This window comes from Numida meleagris, chromosome 11, assembly GCF_002078875.1.
Source record: "Numida meleagris isolate 19003 breed g44 Domestic line chromosome 11, NumMel1.0, whole genome shotgun sequence".
NCBI classification, from domain to species: Eukaryota; Metazoa; Chordata; class Aves; order Galliformes; family Numididae; genus Numida; species Numida meleagris.
The window spans coordinates 15,231,767-15,253,531 of record NC_034419.1 but is presented as its reverse complement, the minus strand read 5'-3'; the positions used below and the strand labels follow the sequence as shown (position 1 = coordinate 15,253,531).

Here is a 21,765-nt window from a genome sequence, read left to right as displayed (position 1 = left end):
CATTCCCGCACAAAGGAGAGCTCGCAGGGGCCGAGGACAGCTCCGCTGCGCGGGGCCGGCTGAGGCGGCGCGGCGCCGCCAGGGGGCAGCAGCGCCACGCGGCAGAGCCGACGGCCGCCGGGAGCCTTCGGGAGCCTTCGGGAGCCTTCGGGAGCCTTCGGGAGCCTTCGGGAGCCTTCGGGAGCCTTCGGGAGCCTTCGGGAGCCGCGTACCCGTAGTGAGGCGGCCGCTTAAGTGCCTGCCTTCGGCTCACTGCCCTCCTCCCCTCAGGAGTTAGCGAGGGCGGAGGAATTAAGGCTTTCTAAATATTTAATGGGTGGAGGTTGTCTAAATTATTGAATAGCTTATTATAAGAGATGGCTTAAAAAGCTTTGGTAATTCATCCTTTGCAGCAAGTGGCTGTAAGAGGCATTTTGCAACATGTAAATATTGGTGGGAAGAGTACTTACTTTAGAACGCTGTCTTATTCTGTCAGAAGAAACATACAGTGCCTGCCAGGAATCAGAAAGCCCCCCAGTATGCAAGAGCAGTATTGTCCACCTCTTTTACTGTATCCCTTTAATTAATATTAGTTGTAATAATCAATACTCCCCTGTCTGTAACCAGCGTTTGGCGTGGCTCTGCAGAAGAGATGACACTACAGTTAGTATTTACCTGTAGGTGCGTCTAAAGTTCTTCTTCCTTCTCTCTAACAAAAATAACAAAGAAGCTCTAAAACCTGATTTGGTGTATTGAAATATTGATTCCTGCAAGAGCACTGTGAGGATGTATGTATACGTTCTATTATGAAATGGGTAAAAATGAGCCACGCAACCACTTCAGTCCCTCAGTACTGTATGGAGAAGCCTGTTTGCTTGCTTTTCTTCTCAGTAAGCCTGTGGAAGGACGCTGATTTTTTTTTTATTTTTTAATATATTATCTGCTTAAGAACTGCTAATAAGAAAGGCTTGATATAACGCTTGCCTTGAGACATCTTTTTGCCCGCGTTTTGTTTTGATTTGAACTGCTGCATTGTGATTTTGGCTCACTCTGAAACTCTGCATTTGAAGATGAAGACAGAGTAAAATGTGGTTAATTATAGATTGTTGGGCTGGTACCTCTTTAATTCCGGTGATTAATATTTTCTCATTGTGTTCTGAGCAGAAAGAAACTGAACGTGTTGAGCCAGGGCCATTCCTGCCTTAAGCTCCTGGAAGGTGTCTGCTTGCTGGCTTTTCTGACCCCAGAGATGCTTTGCCCCCAGTGTGTGTTAGTATAATGTTGTGTTTCCTAAAAAGTGGGTTTCTAACTGATCAAAGGAATACTGAAATGAAAGGGGTGGTGGGAGAACACTGGAAAAGGTTATTGTGATAGCTCACTTCTCTGTCAGTGAAGACCGCATTATTATTACTCTCACAAATTACACCGTGCCGTGTTTCCAATAGCAGAAGGTCAAGTTGAGCCCAGGGATAGAAGTGGGAGGACAAATATAAACAATAAAAGCAAAGAGACCTGGCTGCCTGTGAGATGGAGTGTTTGAGCTCGTTATTCTGTGGAATGCATGTCAGTACTGCTGGGAAACTACCTCCATATAATGACTGGGAAATGTAGCTTTTGGGTGCAGGTGGGCTTGGCCTGGATATGGTGCAAGTAGAGCCAAAAGCATCGGTGGGAGCAATAATACATTGATCACACAGACGTGATCCTATGGATGCAGCCCTACAGACCCCCTGCTCCTGAGGTAGCTGGACTCCAGGAGCCTTGGCCAAATCTTTATGAAGATGGCGAAGGATTTCGCTCCATATTTAATAACCTCATATTCAATTTGTTGAAGGTTTCAAGTAATTGTGTGGAAATCTGTTTGCACCGTGGCTGTGTCTTTCCTCAATCTAACAGCTTCCACAGCATTTGCGTGGAGAGGGGACACTTGGTTGTGAGGCCACAGTAAGCAGTGTGCCTTGTGTTTGTAATTTCTGGTGGTGCAAACTCTGCCTTTTGTTAATGTAGTGGTATTTCAGAGCTGTCTCAACACAGTTTCTCTGTGTTCTTTTAAACAAGTGAGAAGAGCAGTATGCCTGCTGCCTTTGGCATTGGGTTGTACTGTAGATGGCACTGTGAAGCAATGATTTAGATAACAAAGATCTATTTCACAGCATCATTCTAGACGTTAATTGCAGTGTAATATGGCTTTCTTTGTAGGTCCCCAAAGTGAAGAGAAAATTCTGAAATGCAGAAAGGCTTATCTGCAGCCGCAAATGGGAATCTGGAATAACTATGAAAAACACACTGAAATAATTGTGTTTGACTGGAACAAAATTCTTGCAAAGTCCCCAAGGTAAGAGCGCTTTTTATCTTTCAAATGACACTGAAGATTTGCTATTGTGGTTAGCAACACTATCCACTTGAATCCAAGAGAGTTAAGGCTTGACATTTCTGAGAGTGGCAGCCCACTGACACTGAAGGGCCCAGCACCCCTTGCTGCATCTGTCTGCCCAATTTCATTCTTCCCTTGTCTTTTTAAAGATCACCCTGTATTTCTTTATATTAGCGGGCTGAAGGCTTGTATCCTGTCTACCTGCAGTACAGACTGAAGTCTGCAAGTGTTGTATCGTTTTAGTGACACTGAATGGTTTTAGCAGCCTCTCAGTTTGGGTATAACTGTATGGATGTTTTCTAGTGATACACTTATTTCTGAACTCTTACTAAGTACTTAGTACTTACTAAGCACTAAGTTTAGTCTGTTAACTTAATTAAACCTTGTTTCCCATTATCTGTTTAACGTCAGGGTCCATGTTTCAACAGAGTAAGACTTTCATAATCTGGGAGAGCTTCAAAATGATGTCAGCACATGTTTCCACTGAGCCTGGGCTTGCTCCTCTACTGGGAATGGTGGGAACACCTGGATTCACTTACGTTCTGAAATAGGAGCTGTTGAGCAGCCAGTGCATGATTTGGGGCCAAATATCTGTCCCATCTGTCGAGCCACACCAGAAATGCCATGCTTAGAATTTCTGATCTGTAGTATTTAATTCCAGGGGTTAAATTCTACATTCAGTAACAGCTCAGGAAACCTGAAGGAAGGTCCCTGTCTTCATTATGGTACTACAGAGTGACACCAGAGCTGGGATGTCCACTGATACCTGCATCAGATTTCTGTGTTTGAGTTTAGGGCAACAGAGTTGATGAGCAAGATGAGTAAATCATGGCTTCCTATTCAGAGGCAGCTGGTGCATGAGGTGCAAGTCATGCGTTACTGTTCTCATAAAAGGAGAAATAAAGCCATGGTTAAATTTAGCCCTCTGAATTTTGGGGAACTGAATTCTGAAATGGTAGATTGATTTCAATACCTACTGTGCAGTTTACTTAGATGAAAATCAGCAGCAATAACAACACTTGTGCTGGATTCGTGGTCACTCAACCCCACTAGCCACACTGGCCTTATGTGGTTCAGCTGGGTGCAGGAGGTGAATTAGTCCCATGGTTTTCAGCTGAAGTGTAGCTGCTGTGAATTAGCTTAGGATGCTCTATAAGAGGACACTTCTAGGATGGATAAGGACCAGTGAAGTCTTTGTCTTCTGAGGTTGGTTCATGCTTTTAGGAGAGTTGCACACACAGTTTATAAAGAATCTCTGTTTCTTCTTGTGTTGATTTTGAAACAGAGCATCTTAATAACGCAGGTTAATATCTGCGTTTTTTCCTAGATCTGTCCTTAAAATGTGGCTTTATTTACTTTTTCTTTAAGATGATGTATTATTTTTTCACAATATTTGTGGAGGGTTTTTTTTGTTTTTGTTTTTTTTTTTAAATGGTGGGCTGAAGTCTACAAGGGCAGCTGAAGGGGGAAAATATTGCCTTGATCAAAAACAAACAAACAAGAAACCCCAAACCAGCAGGTACAAAATAGCGTTTGTTGCTACAATCTATTTACAGCAGGTTTTTGGCCTCTTAACTTTTAATATGAAGGAGTGTGTTTCTGAATTGCTCGGGCCTTATCAGCGTTCTCATTAGTACACGTAGAGAGAACAGCGTTGTTTTGTGGTGTGTGAAAAGGAAAATCAGGCAAGCACTTTCAAATGAGAAAATTATTATTGGATTTAAAACAGGACCTTCACTTGCCTGCCATAGACTAAGATAAGGTGTGAGTTTATTTTATTTGTATTTATTTGTATTATTTTTATTTTTTTTAAACTGTCAGGCTGTTCAGCACTTGAATGATCCTGATAGTTGAATGGTTTCAGGTATTACAAAGATACACAATTTTAAAAAAGTATTTAGAAAATACCTGGAGGAATCAGAACTAGAATCTGCAGGGAAAAGTTCTCAAAGGACTTTCTGGTGCAAATAAAAGTGCTGGTGATAGGCTTGTCCAAATCCCAGCATGCCGATTGACTACAGACTTACATCGCTGGTATGAAAGCAGTATTTAGTTCAATTTATGCAAATCTATGATTTGCCTTTAATTAGTTTGATGTATTCCTGCTTACAGCATTTTCTGAAAGTGGGGAATGTTACGTCTAGGAGTTTAAGTGCGTAATGCACATTTATGTATTGCACGAGTAATAAATCATCGTAATTGAGTTTAAGAAAATGATCGGATTACCTTTCTGTATGATGAATGGCATAACATAAGCTATTGAAGGATTTAATTGTAGATATTTGCCGTAAAATTACTGGGGATTTGTGGCCTTATTTCTATCACTAACATAAATAAGACTAACAACATCTGCCTTCTGTTGAGCAACCGTTTTCTGAAATAGTTTCTAACACCGGCAGAGTCCTTGTGTATTTGACTGAGGTGATGGTTTCATGACTGTTTAACCCTTAGCAAACCTAGTGATTGCCAGGAAAGCTAGCAGGTATTGTGTACTTGAGAGATCAAGCCACTTGATGTGCGTGCCTACCTGCGTGTTGGTGTCATTAGAAAATACATTCTAAGAGGTATTAAATAAAGATGAAATTGCTCTGTGGTGTTTCTATGATTTTGAGGCAAGTGCAGTTTAAAAATAGTAGTACACCTTATCAATATTCATTTTTAAATTGCGTGAACGGACCTTAATCAAAAAAAACAAAACAGCCCCCAAGATTTGTAAAAATGTGCTGCAGTTGTATGGTGTTCTTATAAATATGTGTGGGGTAATATGATGTGTGATAACCATTGCATTTCTTCTATTGGTAAAGCATACTTAAAAAATGAATTGATTTCAGCCAAACTGTGAAAGTGATTTTTGTCAGTGCTGCCTTATTAGTTATTCTTCAGTATATTAGCAGCATTTCCTTCCCAGCACTGTTTTTATGTTATTCCCTACTCACGTTGTTCTTTCACTCATCTTCTTCCCTTTCTGCCTCCAGGATGAGATTCTGTGCCAAATCAATGCTTCTATCTGACTGGCTCTTTCTGGTGTATGTGTTAATGGTCTGCTGTAAATTGTTGTCCGCCTCTAGCCACCATCCCCGGGGACATACAGGTAGGAGATTTTGAACTCATTATGTGCTACTGAGACCAATTAATAGCACTTGGAGAATGTTAGGGCCCACTTTTTAGCAATGGATAATTGATGAGGCTGTTGACAGCATGTTACAATCAGTGCAATGGGTTAAAACTACAGCAACAACAAAACGTGTTACTGTAAAAATTCATGGAGTTTCTGGCAATTTTATGTAGTGAAGTTCCTCCAAAAATGTTCTGGTGAGCTTCATGACTGCTAGGACTTTGAGATTTTTTTTATTTTTTTTTTATCAACTCTGAAATGTATCTTTATCTTCCCCCTCCTAATCCGGTACTTACCAGGAGACTTTACAAATGGTATCCTCAGCTTTGGTGAGCAATAGATCAAAGCTCTAAGACTGTGTGAGACAGCTCTTTCACAAAGGAACACAGATATGGAACTGTGGTTTAGTTCAGCTTGTGGTATGCTACATTTTTTTCCTGCAGAGTAAAGCAAAAATAATTGCATTCAAAGGAACGCACTATTCTAGCAAGACAGTGTAAGTGTCTCATTATAAATGGCAGAAACAACTCAGAACAGACTGGGTTGGCTTTGTGAATTGATACTGGATCTTGGAAGCCATGTGTTTGTGCTGGGACCATGCAGAGACCCCAGCCTCACTGCAGAAAGACACATAGATGTACCAGTGCTAACGCCCTGTACCACCTTTGATCCCAGAAGCAAGAAAGGTAAAGTTAACATAGTAGTACCAGTGAGTTCCACTTCTAGGAGAGCTCAAAATCCTGGCTGCACTCTCACGATGAGAAGACTGAGCTCTCAGCGCTGTAGTTAGAGTCATGCTGGCCTGGGGATTTCTGCAAGGCTTCCTATTTGTGATATAGTCATGTTCTTAAATTGGGTGCACTGCCATTAATCCATATGAAACGTTCTTAACTCTGACTCCCACACTCATGGGTCCTTGTGTAATGTTAACATACACTTCAGCTCAGTGCTAGGAAGCGAGGATACATTTGTTAGAGCACTCATCCTCCAGATGAGGCAACCTATTGACCTCTTTCCTGGCTGCTTCTGGTGGTTGTCTAGGTAGGAGCTGAAGGATCCTCATGTGCTTGCCAAAAAAAAAAAAAAAAATTGAAAATCCTGGCACACGCCACTGAATTTGACCTACATACAGCTGCTGTGTCTATCTACATACTTGCAGCATGTTAGCGATGTGCGTATCTAAGAACCACACAAAATTCCTCTTGGCCTTGCCCCATCACCAGCTGCTGGGTTCCATGGTGCTGTAGTGCATCTGTACCATGCTCAGATGTGTCATTTGGCACTGCCCATCCAGTACGAGCCTACTGCGTCATTCAAGTTCTATGTAAATTTAGCCTTCTTATCAGGGAAAAAATCCCTTGGGTTTTCTTTAAGGCATGGACTGATAGGATTTATTGTCAGTTTTTTTGAACACCACTATGTTTTGAAGCTGTTGAAAATGGATTCCAGCCTAGTACTTTCTTTTGGATGTTTACCATCTTGCTATTGAAGGAGATTTGGCCAAAAACTGTAAACCAGCAGTAAGTGTGTTGAAGTTACTGATAAAATACCAAAATAATTGGATGCTACTTCTTTCACTGCCTCGTAGATGCATTTTCCATGCAGTGACGTGTGTCAGAAATATAATGCAGTCACAGGTCATGGAGAAGTACAGAAGTTTCAGTGAAAGCCTATAAAGTGGTTCCAGCGAATACAGGGTCAGAGGATGATCTGTATTACCTTTGTACAGGTAGCTGTTATGGTAACTGGCTAAATCACTTCACTAAAGAGAAGAGTCTACACACGATGCCAAGTTAATTAGGCAATCTTGACCCTTCCTATAAACAACTGTTGCTTATCAGTACATTTTGGAGCTGATTAAACCATTGAAATTCCTTCTGTCATTCAGGGAAGAGTCCTGCAAAAAGGAATGTTATTTTTGTCTTTTTAAGAGGCACTTTGCATGTGTACCTAAGGGAAATACCTGCAATAAGGCAGCAGTGATCCCCCGTTGTGGGCTCATATGATGAATGCTCATTATGTGTCATGTAAATTTTGGCAATCTTTTAACATAACATTTCGGAATGCTTGACTGCATTCTTTTAACTGACACTAAAGATTTTTTCCCTTTATCAAAGAGGTATTGTAAAACACAATTGGAGTTCTCAACTGTTAAGCAAATTTTCTTACAGTGCTTTCTCTGGTAGGCTAAAGAAAGGTTCTGCATAACAGTTTAGTCAGATTATAGAGCTCTTCTTTAAGCAGACTGCCTTGAAGCTGGAGCTTTTGTGCACCTTTTTTAGACTCGTGGTGTCATATTCTTCCCCGGACATGAGTTTTTCTCATGCATACACTGAAGTGAACCCCATCCCAGCTTGATTCCATTTTCCAGATGCAAGTCACCCCATTTTTGGTTCTCTATCTCCCTATATCTGGTGTGTGGTATCACAGAGCATTTGGAGGGCCCTCATGACAGGGCCTGCATTTCCCAGCATCATCTTGTTTTGGCTGTTTGATACAATGCATAGATTGCCCCTCTGATGTATGATCGGATCTGTGCTGTAATCTGATATGTGAACAAAACAATGTCTTGCAGCTTCTTGATTTGTGTCTGGAAAGCAAATAATTTTTCTTTCAGTATAGCCCATCTCATGGAAAACAAATAATTAACCTCATCTGGTTGATGCAAATTAGCACGAGGTACATTTTTTTTCTGGTTAATAGACAACTTCGATATTTTTCAAAGTAATATGTGCTGAAGCATGTTATATGGTAGAGGGATAAATTCATGCTTTGAGTTTGGCAAGGCCTTTGTCCTGTGTTCCTTAGGTCAAGCAGCTGTAAGCCAGTAGGTATATATTAAGGTTGGAAATACCTGCTGTTTGTGAGACGTGAGGTACTTAGCTTGTGATGCTTTAAGAGATTATTTTTAAGAATGTGTTATTTGCCCTGAAAACCATCGTGTTTCAGTGTTTGTATGTGGGAACACTGGTCTTTCTCGGAAAAAGTGCTTGCTCATTACATCTAAGAAAGTTTATTAGCCAAGGGCAGACAATAGAATTTAAGCTGAAAAGTGGGACTGACTTTTTTTCTTTTCAAAATACTGCAATTTTTAAGGAGTGTAATCCAGGAAAAGACACATATTGACTTTGGTTGTTTTAGATGGCACTTGAAAGAAAGACATTTGACAGCCGTCTCCATAATATTCAGACAGGAACATAGGCTAGATCTTTAAGGACCCAGAAACCATCCTGTTGCTGAAAAGTGAGAGACAATGGCATTGAGCAGTCCCTTTGACAAAAAGGGCCTCATCACTGTAATAAAGTGTAGGACAAGGCAGGCCTATTCTTTTGTTCTGTGATATATTTGCTGCCATCAAATAACTCTTAGTGGAGAAAGAGTCTTGTTCAATCTAGCAAGCCAATTCTGCCATTGCTTTGAAGAAGTTTGGATCTTGAACCCAGCTTGAAGGCCTCAACCTATTTTTAATTTGAACTGTGTAATTGTCTTGACTGACAGAATTAACTAGGCAAAAGGTAGAGGGGAGATGTTCCTTCCCATTACCCTTAGATCACTGTAGATGCTGCTTATGCAGATTATTTCAGCAGTCTCCCTGTACATCTGTGGAGAAAAGACAATTCAGGATATTCATCTGACTTCATGGTTGTGAAGTACCCTTTTGAAGAGTTTGTCTTTTGCACTGACAATGGCTGAGCACCAACCTTACTATAGCTATTTAAAATTAGGCAGTATTTCAGGCTCCCAGAGTTCCTAACTGATACCAGTATAACTATCAATTCCATGCTGTGCTGAATGAAGCAGTGTACATTTAGTACCAGAAAAGATTTGTTTCCACCTCACTGCTGTAAGTCAGGATCCACAAATGATGAAACACTGAATAGACACTTCCTCAGGTCACCTCACTTGGAGGCTGGACTTGTAGACCATTAATTGGTATAACCAGCTGAACAATTTCTGTCGTGAATTACCAGTGCAGCTTGGCTTTTTTGAGGCTGCTGCATTTTATTTTTATGTGATGATTCTTACCTGAAATACTTTCAGCCTCCTTCTGCTTGCTGAAGGTTCCAGGTTTTGGAGAGTCCATTATTAATATGCCTGGAAACCATATGCTTAATATATATCTGTAGGGCCAAATTTATCTCTCAACTGTCTTACTTGGTTCACTTTTTTTTCTTTGTGCTTTCAAGTGAAGATTTCTACCCTAATAGTCTGCTTGCTTCCCACAGATACAGGATGATGCAGAACATAGGGATAAATCACTCTGTTTGAGTTCACTGGGACAGCTTGGTCTTCTTGCCAACTGGAAGAATGAGTAGTAACTTCACCGAGTTTATTTCCCATTGCTCTGCAGATGGTTTAATTTACAAGGTTATCAGAGGTTCAATGGGAGAAGCCTGGTTAAAAATTGCAATGGCAAGTCAAATGTGCATGACTGTGGAGATTGGGAAGTGGATTCATAAGGGAATTAACAGCAGCCTGAGGTGTTGAAAACTCTACCTCTTTGCTTAGTGAAATGCAGCAGAAAATCTAATTTGCTGCTTGGCATCTTAGATGCGATCTCCAGCAACCGGGACGCTGTCTTGGCTGGTGTTCAGAGGAACAGGGGCTTCCATCATGTGTAAAAGATGGGCTGCTTTTGTTGATTGTGCTGTGCAGGGTCTGCACTGGAATCTCAGATAATTTTCTGGGATTCCACGATCATTTTCCTCTGTGCTCTTCTGACTGATGCTTGAACAGTGTGAGACTGATGCATGGGACTCAGCTCATCATCTGAGTTATGCAGTTTTGCCCTTGATGAAAAAACAAAGGCTCTCCTCTAATGCTCCTATTCTGCCCTTGCTGTTGCATGGGGAAGGCAGAGTCTTTTTAGAATGTGTCTGTTTCTGATTTTCTACCTGTCTTTAATTGCTCTCTGATCTAGCCTACCAGTGGGACAATCCAAGCCACTTGTTTGTCACAGAAACGGTCTTCTTGTCACTTGGTAGTGGCAAATATTGTATGTACATAGGCCTGGGACAGAGTTCTACCATCGACTGCAATTGTTTTGATCTGCTGGGCTCTCTGAATCTGCTTGTTTTTTTGTTTGTTTGTTTGTTTTCCCCCTGAATGTGAGATGTTACTGTCAGCTGGAATTCAGACTTGTTAATACCTTTTGATCAGGCTTTTGGATACAGGTGGTCTGGCAGCAGATAAGATTGTTCCACATCAGCTGCAGCTTTTCACAGCTGTAAGGACTTTGTGAGTAGAATTGTATCCCCTATAGTGTGAAGTAGAAAAACTTCTCTTTTACATTGGCTCCAGGGCTTAATCTACTTTAATTGAAGGCTATCTGAAAGATGCAGCTCTATGTTAGAAATATTGCTGCTTTCAAGGAAAAAAAGGGAAAAGCAGGCTTCTGATTCTCCCCTTATTTTTGGACTGGGGTATCGCTCATTCTAACAGTGCTATCAGATTGCTGGGGGCTCGGTTCCCAGCTCCACCAGAGGGCCCTGCAGGGCTGTGAAAAGGCCTCTAGTGCACAGCTGCAGACAGCAGGCGTGCTGTCTCGTGATTTAAGTCATAACAGTGCATTTTACTAATTAGAGTTACGAGTCTTTTGTATTTCAGTGGGTCAGATGTGGTTAGTGCACAATAAGCTTTAGCCTTTTGTGCTGTTTAACTCCTTTTATGTCTTAATGTTTTATTCAGCGTGTTATTTATGTGTTTTATTATCCAGCTTCTAAATATAGGGTAGCTGCAATATACAGCCCTGGCTGTAATCTCTTCACGTAGTACGATAGGGAGAGCAATTCAGTTGAGCAATAGGATCCCTTTAAGACAGAATGGGATGGAGTTTTCTGCATGAAGTTTTCTGGTGCATTTTTGAGAAGAAAAAAAGGAAGAAATGAACCTTTATTGGGGGTCAAGGGGTGAAGAGGGAGCTTTAAATAACATTGAGAACTTGCTGTATATAAGATAGTCTTTTTGAAAATCCGAGTGTGTGTAGAGGCTACCAGTAAAGAGAAATTCAGTGTTAATTTAGTCTTTTATAGGGTAAAACATAGCTTGAGTGTGTGCTTTAGCTGTCTGGAATGTGATTGTATATGAAAAAAATCATTGCAGGGAGTTACGGGGAAAAAAGTTACTGATGAGGTAAAGAATGTGTAGTTATGTGTATCGTAGTTATGTCGCATCGTGTTTCGGGAAGAAAAAAAAAGCAGTAATATATAGCAAAAAGAAGGGAGTTGTTTTTTTTTTTTTTTGGAAGATTGAGTCTCACTTAACTGAAAAAATGGTAAGTCCATTGTATCAGTGTGAAGCAGGAGGCTGAAACCAGGCTGTTTCCAGCAATATCAGGGTGACCCTATTCTAAAACTCTTGGGGAAAGCTTGTGAAAATGCTGTCTTTATTTTATTCATCTTACACTGGCAGCATCATTTTTTTATATAGTCGCTATGTGCAGAAATGGTAATCTTCACGTTCCATTGTCCACAATTCTAACCAAGCAAGCTTTGTTTGCTCTTTATCTTTCTTTCTTCCTTTTTGTTTTTCCACCTTCTTTCTCCAAACTTAGAACTTATATTACAAAAAAGTATTGTACTTCAAATGAGTATGCTTGCACCGATGTGGGGAGAAAGAAATAGAAATCTGCAAATAGGATGGAAGGCATCCTGTCCTCAGTGTTTTCCTGAGTGAAGTGATGCAATGCAAAGTGGAACATGTTTTACTCAGAAGCTGTGCTCTGAGTTTACATGGAGGTCGGCATGCTGAGTCCTTGGGAAGGTTGATGTTTGAGTGATGAAGGCGATAGATTGAAATGTAAAGGACTTGCATTGAATTCCTTTCTCCGAATTGATTGAAAGACTTGCCTGAGATGGAAGTCCTGACCAAACTGAGTGGGGAGTTTGTGTTTCTTCTGTGATTTAGTTTCCAGCCTGCTCCAGATACGTCGTATGGTGTTTGGTCCCAAAAGAAAAGTTAGGCTTCATAGTTATGATTTTATTAACACTTAAGCGTTAATAAAATTCTTACTGAATTCATCATTCAGTGTTTTGCAAATCACTGCCATTTTGAGGGATGGAAATTGCTTTAGGGTCTGTTCAGCTATTGATCGACATCCCTGTGCTTACTGCATGGGTTGTGTTGTCACAGCCTTACAATCGCATTAGTTGTAATAGCAGCACAGAGCCTGTCCCAGACTTCAAGTCCAATTTTAATGTAATTGTAAGGCCTTGTGCTACTGGAGACTTCCATTCCAAATGAGTGACTGCACAGGCTTTAAAAAGCCAAGTACTTAAAAGCAGGAAATCAGTTGTCATGTTTGGCCTCACCTGCACCTGGTCCACTAAGACCATGTAAAGATCTCAGCTCTGTTCTCGTGCCAGGCATGGTTATTTCCCCTGCAAAAGAGCTGCTGCTTGGTTTAAATTTGGAAGTCTATGGTGTGGCCGAGTCTCATGTCAAGGACATGTTTGGGCAAGCATCTTGTCTTGGAAACAAAAGATGTTTAACTGTGGAAGAATCTGACAGTGGATTTTTTTTAAAAAAAACTAATAATTAAATTGCTGCCGCTATCCCTTTGTTGCACTTGTCTGTTTTTCAGTGTTTGACAGCATTCTTTCAGGAGAATGACAATTGGTAGAGGACAACCGATTCTAAATCAGGAGATTAAAGATGTCCTGTGGGGTTCAGCAGGGTGATCTCATCAGACTGAAGTTGCTGTATGTCAGCACAGAAACTGGTGCTACACCTGACGTTCATTATCTATCAGGGAGGCAATCTTTAATGATACCTCGCCAATAATGGAAGCTATGAGCAAAAAATTCAAGGATCAACATTTCTATTTCTTTACTGTTTGACCTGCCTTTATTTTTTTCCCCTTTCTTTATTTCCACTTTAGTTTCTCTGATGGGCATCATCCATGTGACTTATGGTCCAATGATGATCACTGTTTTGTTTACTTATCTGAGTGTTCTAAGAGATGATGACCAGATAAGCACGTGGCAGGTTTACTCCGAGCTTTTATTTACTGCTTACATCTTCTTGATTACAGCTGTCCCGTTAGTTTTGCACCTGAGTCTCCTTAAAGTAGCATCCAAAGATGCAGTGAATATTTTAGAATAAACAGCTTTCTCTCTCTTTTTTCTTTTTTTTTCTTTTTTTTTTTTTGCACAGTGACAAATTGTTGCAAAGTAGCTTGGTGTTATACTTCAGGGGTGGAAAATCATGACTGGTATGTAACAGATGATGATTGTGTTAACAGGTATTTGTAAGGTGTTGCCTGTAGCTGACGGAGTTTCATGTTGGCTGTTGATGCCCGATTAGCACAAATGAATGTAATTTAAATGTATCAAGGTAGTCTTTCCCATGCATTTTATTTTCTGGCTGGGTGAAAAAGCTTGGAGTATCTCTTCTGCTCTCTGTATCCTTTTTTCTGTATTTCCCTTTTTCTTTGGGAGATTTCCTTCTATATAGCAAGAAATAGAAGTCAATAAAGGTCATGCTGACCTTCCACCTTCACACTGCCTCTGGATCATCACTGGATGGATCATGAAGGTGAGAGTGCAGTGGTCTAGAGTGGCAATAGCGTGCTTGGTTCCAGCACGTGGTGGTGTTCAGCAGCTGACATTGCAAAGGGGAAAGAAGAACAGCACGCCAGGCCCTCATTCATACCGATGATCATTGTAAAGTACCAGACTGGACCCACTGCTCTTCCTGATCCAAAATGCACAGCATAATGAAAGATAAAGTCTCTCGAAAAAGGTTATGGAAGTATGTATGTCTAGGGAAGACAGATATTTATGGCTCTTTAACAATATCCCATGCACAAAACAATTCGAAAATATCAAGGCTTTCTGACACATTGCCTCCTCTTGTCCGACTGATGTCCTTTGCACAGTCTGCTGCTGGTATAATAAAAAGTGTACCGAGACACTGGAAATTAAGGAAGCATATTATCTCATTTCATGAATAAGCAATAATTGCACTTGCACATTTTTATTATTATTTTTTCATGAGGGACAACAAATAACTGGTCACCCAGGGGAATGGTGACTGTCCTCTGATGACTTAGTATTTTGGGGAGGTGTTCTCTTCAAAGAAAGTCAAATAGAAAGATATCTATATTGACTATGACGTTTGCTGCTATTCTTAGGCATTCCTAGATTATCCATAGAAAATAAAATTTACTGAAAGTATGAAAATCAAGTCAGGATATAATTTGAACAAAGTGCAAATTATGTCTGTTGGCATAAATCACACCAGCAGTACGAGTGTCTGGCCCAAGCTGTGTTTATGCTAATGATTTCTGTCTATTCAGTCCTTTCAGCAGATGCTGATATTCTTCCAACTGCAAATAAATACCCCAAACTGAAATTATATAAAATTTCTCATCTAAAACGGTTGGAATGTAGAAAAAGGTCCTCAAGTATTGTCTGGGTGCATCCTGTTGGAGTTAGCGCTGCTGGGTCACTGAAGAATTAAACATGTGCTGATATTTTTACTTCCAGTGTTGGCATTTGTTTTGAAATACTGTGACAGGTTCACTATTCTTCCCTCTGCTTTGTTACTGAAAATACAAAGGAAAAAAAAAAAAAAAGAAATCCACAACTTTATGTCAACATTTTTTTAGAAATGAAGTGAAATTGCTGTCCTCAGCAAAATGCCATTTTCTGCAAGGGATGCCACAGTCCCCAGACATGGAACCAAAATAATTAGTCTACAACTGACAAATAATTCTGCTATGCTAAAGTCAAGAGACATCCAGGCTGTATAGCATGGCGGTTTCTGCCAAGCTAGAGAGAAAAGAAGGCTTTCTGTGAGAACGTGTCCTCTTTCAGGGAACAAATCAAATCCAGCAGTGAGTGCAGAAAGCTTTTTCCTGACTTTTCCACCCTTCCCCAGTATGAAGTGATTTGGGCTAAGTGAACTCCGGATCAGAATCAAGGCCTAAATACGTTGTAGCCTGAATGTAGTGATGGTTTTTTTTTTTCTTTTCAAATTCATTCCAATTTTTCTTTTGTATTGCCTTTCAGCAAAAAAAAAAAAAAAAGAAGGGTCTATGTCCCAAGTGCTTCAGTCTAAATAAACAGCAGCGTGCTGGAGTTCCTCAGCCAGTAACTGTCAGCCAAGCTCGCTGAAATCAAAGTGATGCAAGGTGTTTGTCAGAGGAACGCGAGGCGCTTTGCATGCGAAGTGCGATTACTCTCATTGAACAGATGGGGGGCTGAAACACACATGTGCCTGGTGAATATTTCCAGGTCTTAGGAACAAATTGGACTTAGTCGCAAAATGGTGCCAGAGGTTATATTTAGATTGACTTGCCTGGGACGTGGCAGCTGGGCTGGTATTTATGCAGAGTTTTATTTATGCAAACAACAGAGTATGGCACTTAAATAACATCATTGCACTGTTCTGGCCAGCTACAGTGAAAAACATTTGAAAGCTGGTGAGTAACTGGTAAGCTCCTTCCCAAAATTATTTTCAATGCTGCTTAGTCCTGAATCCATTAGCTAAGCTGGTCAAAAGTTTGTGCTAAGAAATGGCACATTTGAATTATTATTAACATTTTGCGTTGAATGCTAAATGCTCTACTCTTAAAGTGGGTGAAGTTTTGCTCGCTGTATTTTATTATAGACTATGACGTGGGCTTTCAGACTGAGATCCATTAAGTAATAAATAGTAATAGCAAGGTCATTTCTTGACCGAGGAAAAACTGAATGTTGTGAAATGATGAATTCAGTCAGGAGACAGGCAGTGGAAAGATGGCATTTTTGTGGCAGTTTCAGCAGATGGTTGTAATGAGATATTGCTAATTGTTACTGCTCTTATTAGCATGTTCTCTGAGGACTGGTTTGCTACTTGCATGTGGGTGTGGGGAAGAGAAGTGGAGTCCTTCCCTCTGAGGTGAGAAGATCATACAGTCGTTGCACGCCAACAGGGTCACACAAGTCCCAGGAGAATGTGTAACATTCTGGTTCCTACAAAACAATTAACTGTTTTGGGTGAGACGTAATTTGCCTTGTGACTGCAGAGCGACTGCTTAGCTGAGAATGGGTTCACAGGCTTAAAAGAAAGAAAAGCCAGTGGGTGCTCTTTGTCTATACTGGGCATACCACACAGGATGAGAAATGTGAGAGGAAGATGATAGTCCTTGGAGTTATCTGGGTGATGTGGTGTATTTAGAACCTGTGTATTAATAGGTGAGCTTTACTAGCTTATACGCAATGAGTGTGTGTTCCAGATCTTGATTCCATTTTGTGTTAATGGATTTCTATAGCACCCGCCTTTCCATTTTTTCTGTATCTATTTTTCTGTATCTGATCAAAACTCAATAAGTAGTGCTCTTAAAAATAAGTGATTGGTGTTGCAACATGCTGTAAATAAAGAATTAAGCAATGAATAGATGAATATAAATAGAAGAGAGCATGAAATGCACAAGAATAAATCCTGTGCTTCAATAAGAGTAACCCTTTTTAAAGAACAACATCCAATTGCAAAGAGATCTCTGGGGCAGTGAGAACTACTTGTTATTTTTTACATAAATCTGATAACTTAAGCTTTCCGCTCTGTGGAAGGAAGATAATGTCAAGCTGATTGATAGAGTGAACAGGACATGACAGTCTTCAAGGAAGAAGAAAGGCAGAAATCATTTTCTGTGGAGACAGGATCTCATGATGTTGTCGAGAGCTTGATAAGCCAAATGAAATCTAGAAATCATTTAAATTACAGGATGATGAAATGAGAGGAAGATAAATAGGTTTGTGCTAATGATTACATATCCTCATGACTAGAGTCAAAGGCTAAATAATATATTGACATCTTCAGTTAATTCTGCTGTCCTATATCCAAACAAGTGTTAGAGTTTAAAATGGTTAAGCAGTAACCTAATAGCAAACGTGCCAGGGCAGAGGCTTTTTTTCGTGTTACACGTGACACAAGTGTTTTTTCTGTGCAATGTTTGTATGGGTGTGCATATTACTGGGGCTTTAATATTACAGTTCATTTAAAAAAAAAAGAGTAAATGGGATTTTTGTGTTTTGGTATAGCAGCAAATCAAGGACGTGTTTACTGGTGAGACTTAACGTCTTGAATTAATGCTTCTGAAATTAAGCACTGAGGGGATCCTAGGGTTGGCGTTCTGCTCAGATGGAACTGAGCTGAACACAGGGCAGATGTACTTGCAGATACTCTGTAGAACACTGGTTTTGGTGCCTGGTGAGATGTGTGGTAAGTAGTTACAGGGCACCTCTAAGTTTTGCATCTGACTCCGGGAGAATACTATTTATAGCAGCAAGAACTTGCTGGAGTACAGAGGGTTCTGTTTGTATCCCTGCTTTTCAGGAAGGTTAACTGTACAAAGAGGGCAACTTATGTCAATCTTTTCTGCTGCCATGCAGATCCCAAGATAATCAGAGTTAGGTTCATGTGGATCAGTCCTCAGCGCTCAAAACAGGTGAAATGTGAGCTTTGATTCTTTCATTCTGCTGACAGTGTATTTGAATGTCAGCACTGGTGGATGGTGTTTATTGTTACACAGTTTACCTGCTGTCTCCCATGCACCAAAAGGAAAGCTTCATCCCTTTCTTTGTTAACTGCCACGCCACTAGCGCTGTTTGGCAGAGCTCTGTGTAGGGCAATTTGATGCTGTGGATTCAGTGATAATTTTGCTTGTTGTCATTCTACAGAGAATATTATCAAGACTTGAAAAAGCAGGCATAGAGGAACGGGAGTCAGTCTGAGCAGCATCTCACAAAGCAGGGTGCTGCTTGTGCAGCTGGGCTGCTTCTGGGAGGCTTGTCTTTTTCATCTCTCCTGGTCACAAGGCAGTCCACTTCTCCCCCACTTCCCTCCCAGTCTACTTGATTTGCAGGAGGAATTCTTGCCTATTGGTGTCCTGCTGGAGAGTCCTTTAACATCAGAAATTTATCTTCTTCATAAATTGCTCTGTAGACTGTACCCTGACTACTTCAGTTGACTTTAAATTGTTGTCATTGCTTCTGCTATATCATCCACAATTAATGATGATGATAATGAAAATGTTATGTTGTCATTTAGCAGCTCAGAGGCCCTCTGTTCTCTATGAGGAGATGTTAAGTGGATAGCAGAGTATCAGAGTTCTTTGTTTTACCCTGGACATCTGTATTCCGAGCTCCCGAGGACTGAAATGAGGCAGGTATGGACTTTTAAGGACGAATTTAGCAAGGCATTTAGATCCCTGTTGCTGCAGATTAGCAGCAAGTAGGTTTTTTCAGATGTGTGTAACAGGGTAGGTGCTGAACTACAATGAAATGTGTATATTTGAAGGGGAGAAAATTGGAATGGTGTAAGCTGAGATGCTGCATTTTTCAAAGCTCCATTTAACCATCCCTCTGTCAGCTCCAACATCTGATGGAATCTTAGAATATCCTGAGTCGGGAGGGAGCCACGAGGGTCATCGAATTCAACTCCTGGCTCCACGGAAGACCACCAAAAATCAACAGCTGACCCCCCCAAAGTAACAGCTAAAGAGCTGTGGGATTGAAGTGGGTCAGGCCCACGAAGTGATTTCACAGGCACCAGGAGCGGAGTGACTTGCTCGCATAGAAGGCACAGGCAGTTGCAGAAGTTCTCCTTCAGTTTCACTTCGCTTTCTCTGAAAAATTCTGTCTTGGAAAGCACTGACAGCAAGGTGCAGCATATAAATATCAACCTGACCGTGACTCTGACTCAGCCCTCGTTAACCACCGATCTACTGAAGTGCTTTTTACTCAACCTTCCCACTGGGTGGCAGCAGCAGAACACCTCCATATATTCCTTATTTATTTTATTTTATTTTTTCTATGACTGAGTAGTGGGACTGTCTAAGTAGGAACATTTTTCCAGCTTTCATGTGACTTTCTTCTTATTTAATCTTTTGTTGTTTTCCTTTCTGTACTCAGCAGAGGTACAGCTTGGTTTTCAGTCTCCTCCCAGTGCCTAAGAATGCGTATTTCTGTACCAGCCCCAGTGGGACTGAGTTGGCCAGTGAGTCAGTGATGTCCTGGTGTGCTGCAGGCTGCAGCAGTGACCGCACCAACCCACTGAACATCAGGCAGAGCTTTACCTGGAAAGGGAACCGATGCCGAGCATGAGCATTTCCCTTCCAATATTTATTAGGCTGAATCAACAGCAATTAAAACAGGCAGGTATTTACTGCCAGATAGCTTGGACAAATAATTTAATTTCCCACTACTTAAAGAACCGTCTTCATCTTAGCAAGCTTTGTAATTAGATTTGACCTTGAGCAATCTTACATTTTTTCATGTTACTTGAAGCAGACTCTTAATTTTTGAGACTATTTAACATTTAAATTATGTTACTTTAAAATTTGTAACAAGGTTTTGGGTAGCACCGTGCCTTTATAACATAACACGTTTCTTGAGAAAATGTTGTGATTTTATGCTTGGACTTGCAATATTTTACGTTTGTGCCAGCATTTAAATGAGATTCAGCTTGCTAACAGTCATTGGGATGGAAGTGTGGGCAATTCACCTCAGTGTCAGGGTAATATTTCCTAGCTGTTTGTGTGCACAGCCTGTACAGTAAGAGAAAAGAGATTTGAATAGGTACGTTTCTCTCTGCAGTGTGAGAATGTCTCACAAAAACTAAAATTTTAACGATGGTGACATCTTTGAGTATCTAGATGGAGGCTGAGCTTTGATCAGCAGGACAAGAGCTTTCTTACTCTTTGACTTCTGGTCACTTGCAACTTAATCTTGAGATTTTATATAGGTATTTTTAATCATGATTACTTAGTAAATACCATGGCTGAAATGACAACAAGATTTCTGAGTGTTTCTGAGCATGTCACACTTGTTTTCTTTTGGAGGTGACACAATGTTTAAGAGAAAATACTTCTATTTAGAGGCAGAGCTGAATATGGGATTACGCGTGTAAGGATACTGATGTTGCAAGTGTGAACGTGATCAGAACAGAGCCGTGGGGCCTATGAATATAGTAACAGTGGCACCCAGTGACTGGAGTGTTAATGGTAATAACCAAAAGGAATTACTGTGTAATGTAAGAAAGACTTAATTCCAGCTACAGGTCCTAATGCTGCTGCTAGGCAGGTGGAGACAATAAAGTCAGGAAAGTTATTATATGGAGAAAAACTCAAACTTGAAGCAGGTACAGGTTTGACCTTGTTTGGCCTTCAGTCTGAGGCTGAAACAAGATTTTGGCAATTTTGCTTGCAGATATAGTGACACAAACCTGAAATTTATCAACACAAGCAATGTGCACTGGCTGAATGTATTATCTGATTCTGTGTTATGGAAACTGGATCCGTTCAATTTAAGGATCTGGATGAGAAGTTGGGTGTATCTGGTTAGCTTAAAAGCCCAATGGAAAAATCTCATTGAAGGAAGATTTTTATTTTTTATTTTTTAAAGAATAAGGAGATCTCTTAATTAGGGTTAATTGTGGTTAACTGTGTCACTCAGAGAAGGTAACTGGTTAGCATTATTAATCTAACTCTGTGACTGGCCCTTTGGCAATGATGCTGTGTATGCCCCAGGTGACAGATGATGGAAGATCCATAGAGAGAAGAGCAACTCCAGCTGGAAGACCCATGAAATAATCCTTTTGAAACTGGGCAGTTAAAAGGGAATTTGGGAGTTTTAATGGGACAGCACAGAAAAACACTAGGATTCTTTCCCATACACTCATTGGAAAATGATGTAGTACAGTCATGAAATTATTTATGTAGCTGCAATAATTATGTGAAAGGGCTACTATCAAATAGATCCTGATTTTGGTGTCCTGTTCCAACTATAGGGATTAGCTGTGAGTTGCAACAACAATTCTTTGTGGGTTTTTTTTGTCCTGAGCAAGTTGTTTCTTCCTTCTCTTTAGTCTGTTCCATTTCACTTTGCTCTTTTGTATTACAATACTTGTCAATCCAGTAGTCCAGCATGTTCTGAATTAATTATGAAAAACTTCAGAGCAAATGGAATTGTGACTGTTGCAGAGAACAAGAAGTGTCTGAGTCTGACTGTGTTTAGTGAGGCGGTTAAATTCACAGTGCTTTGCAAAATGAGAACTATGCGTACATCTTGCATTTTGAACACCTCTTATCCCAGAGGGACTAAAAGTTCCTGAAAGGAGCAAGACTTGTAATTTTGCAGTCCCTCCAAATGTCACTGAATCCCTGATGAATTTTTGAACCTGCTGGGCCAATTCCAACCAAACAATGATTTTAAATGTTGTAGATTTTCTGGAATTGAGGTAGGTTATGGCACCCGCTAAGAGATGATGTCTTCTGAAATGGGATTTGACTTGTTTAATGTCAAAAATTTGA

The 21,765-nt window shown here is 40.5% G+C and overlaps 1 protein-coding gene across 4 annotated transcripts in view; it reads left to right on the top strand.

Annotated features, from left to right (window-relative positions):
- FAM19A4 (family with sequence similarity 19 member A4, C-C motif chemokine like) overlaps positions 202-21,765 on the top strand; it is a 52,977-nt gene continuing 31,413 nt past the window's right edge. The window contains exons 1-3 of one of the 4 annotated variants that reach the window (XM_021409707.1): positions 202-660; positions 2,179-2,314; positions 5,329-5,444. In XM_021409707.1, the coding sequence (XP_021265382.1) occupies positions 2,235-2,314; positions 5,329-5,444 (196 nt within the window). In that variant the 5' untranslated portion in view covers positions 202-660; positions 2,179-2,234. Of the gene's footprint in view, positions 661-2,178; positions 2,315-3,491; positions 3,560-3,799; positions 3,873-5,328; positions 5,445-21,765 lie in introns of those variants that run through there. The other 3 variants (XM_021409705.1, XM_021409708.1, XM_021409709.1) reach the window with 3 other exon arrangements.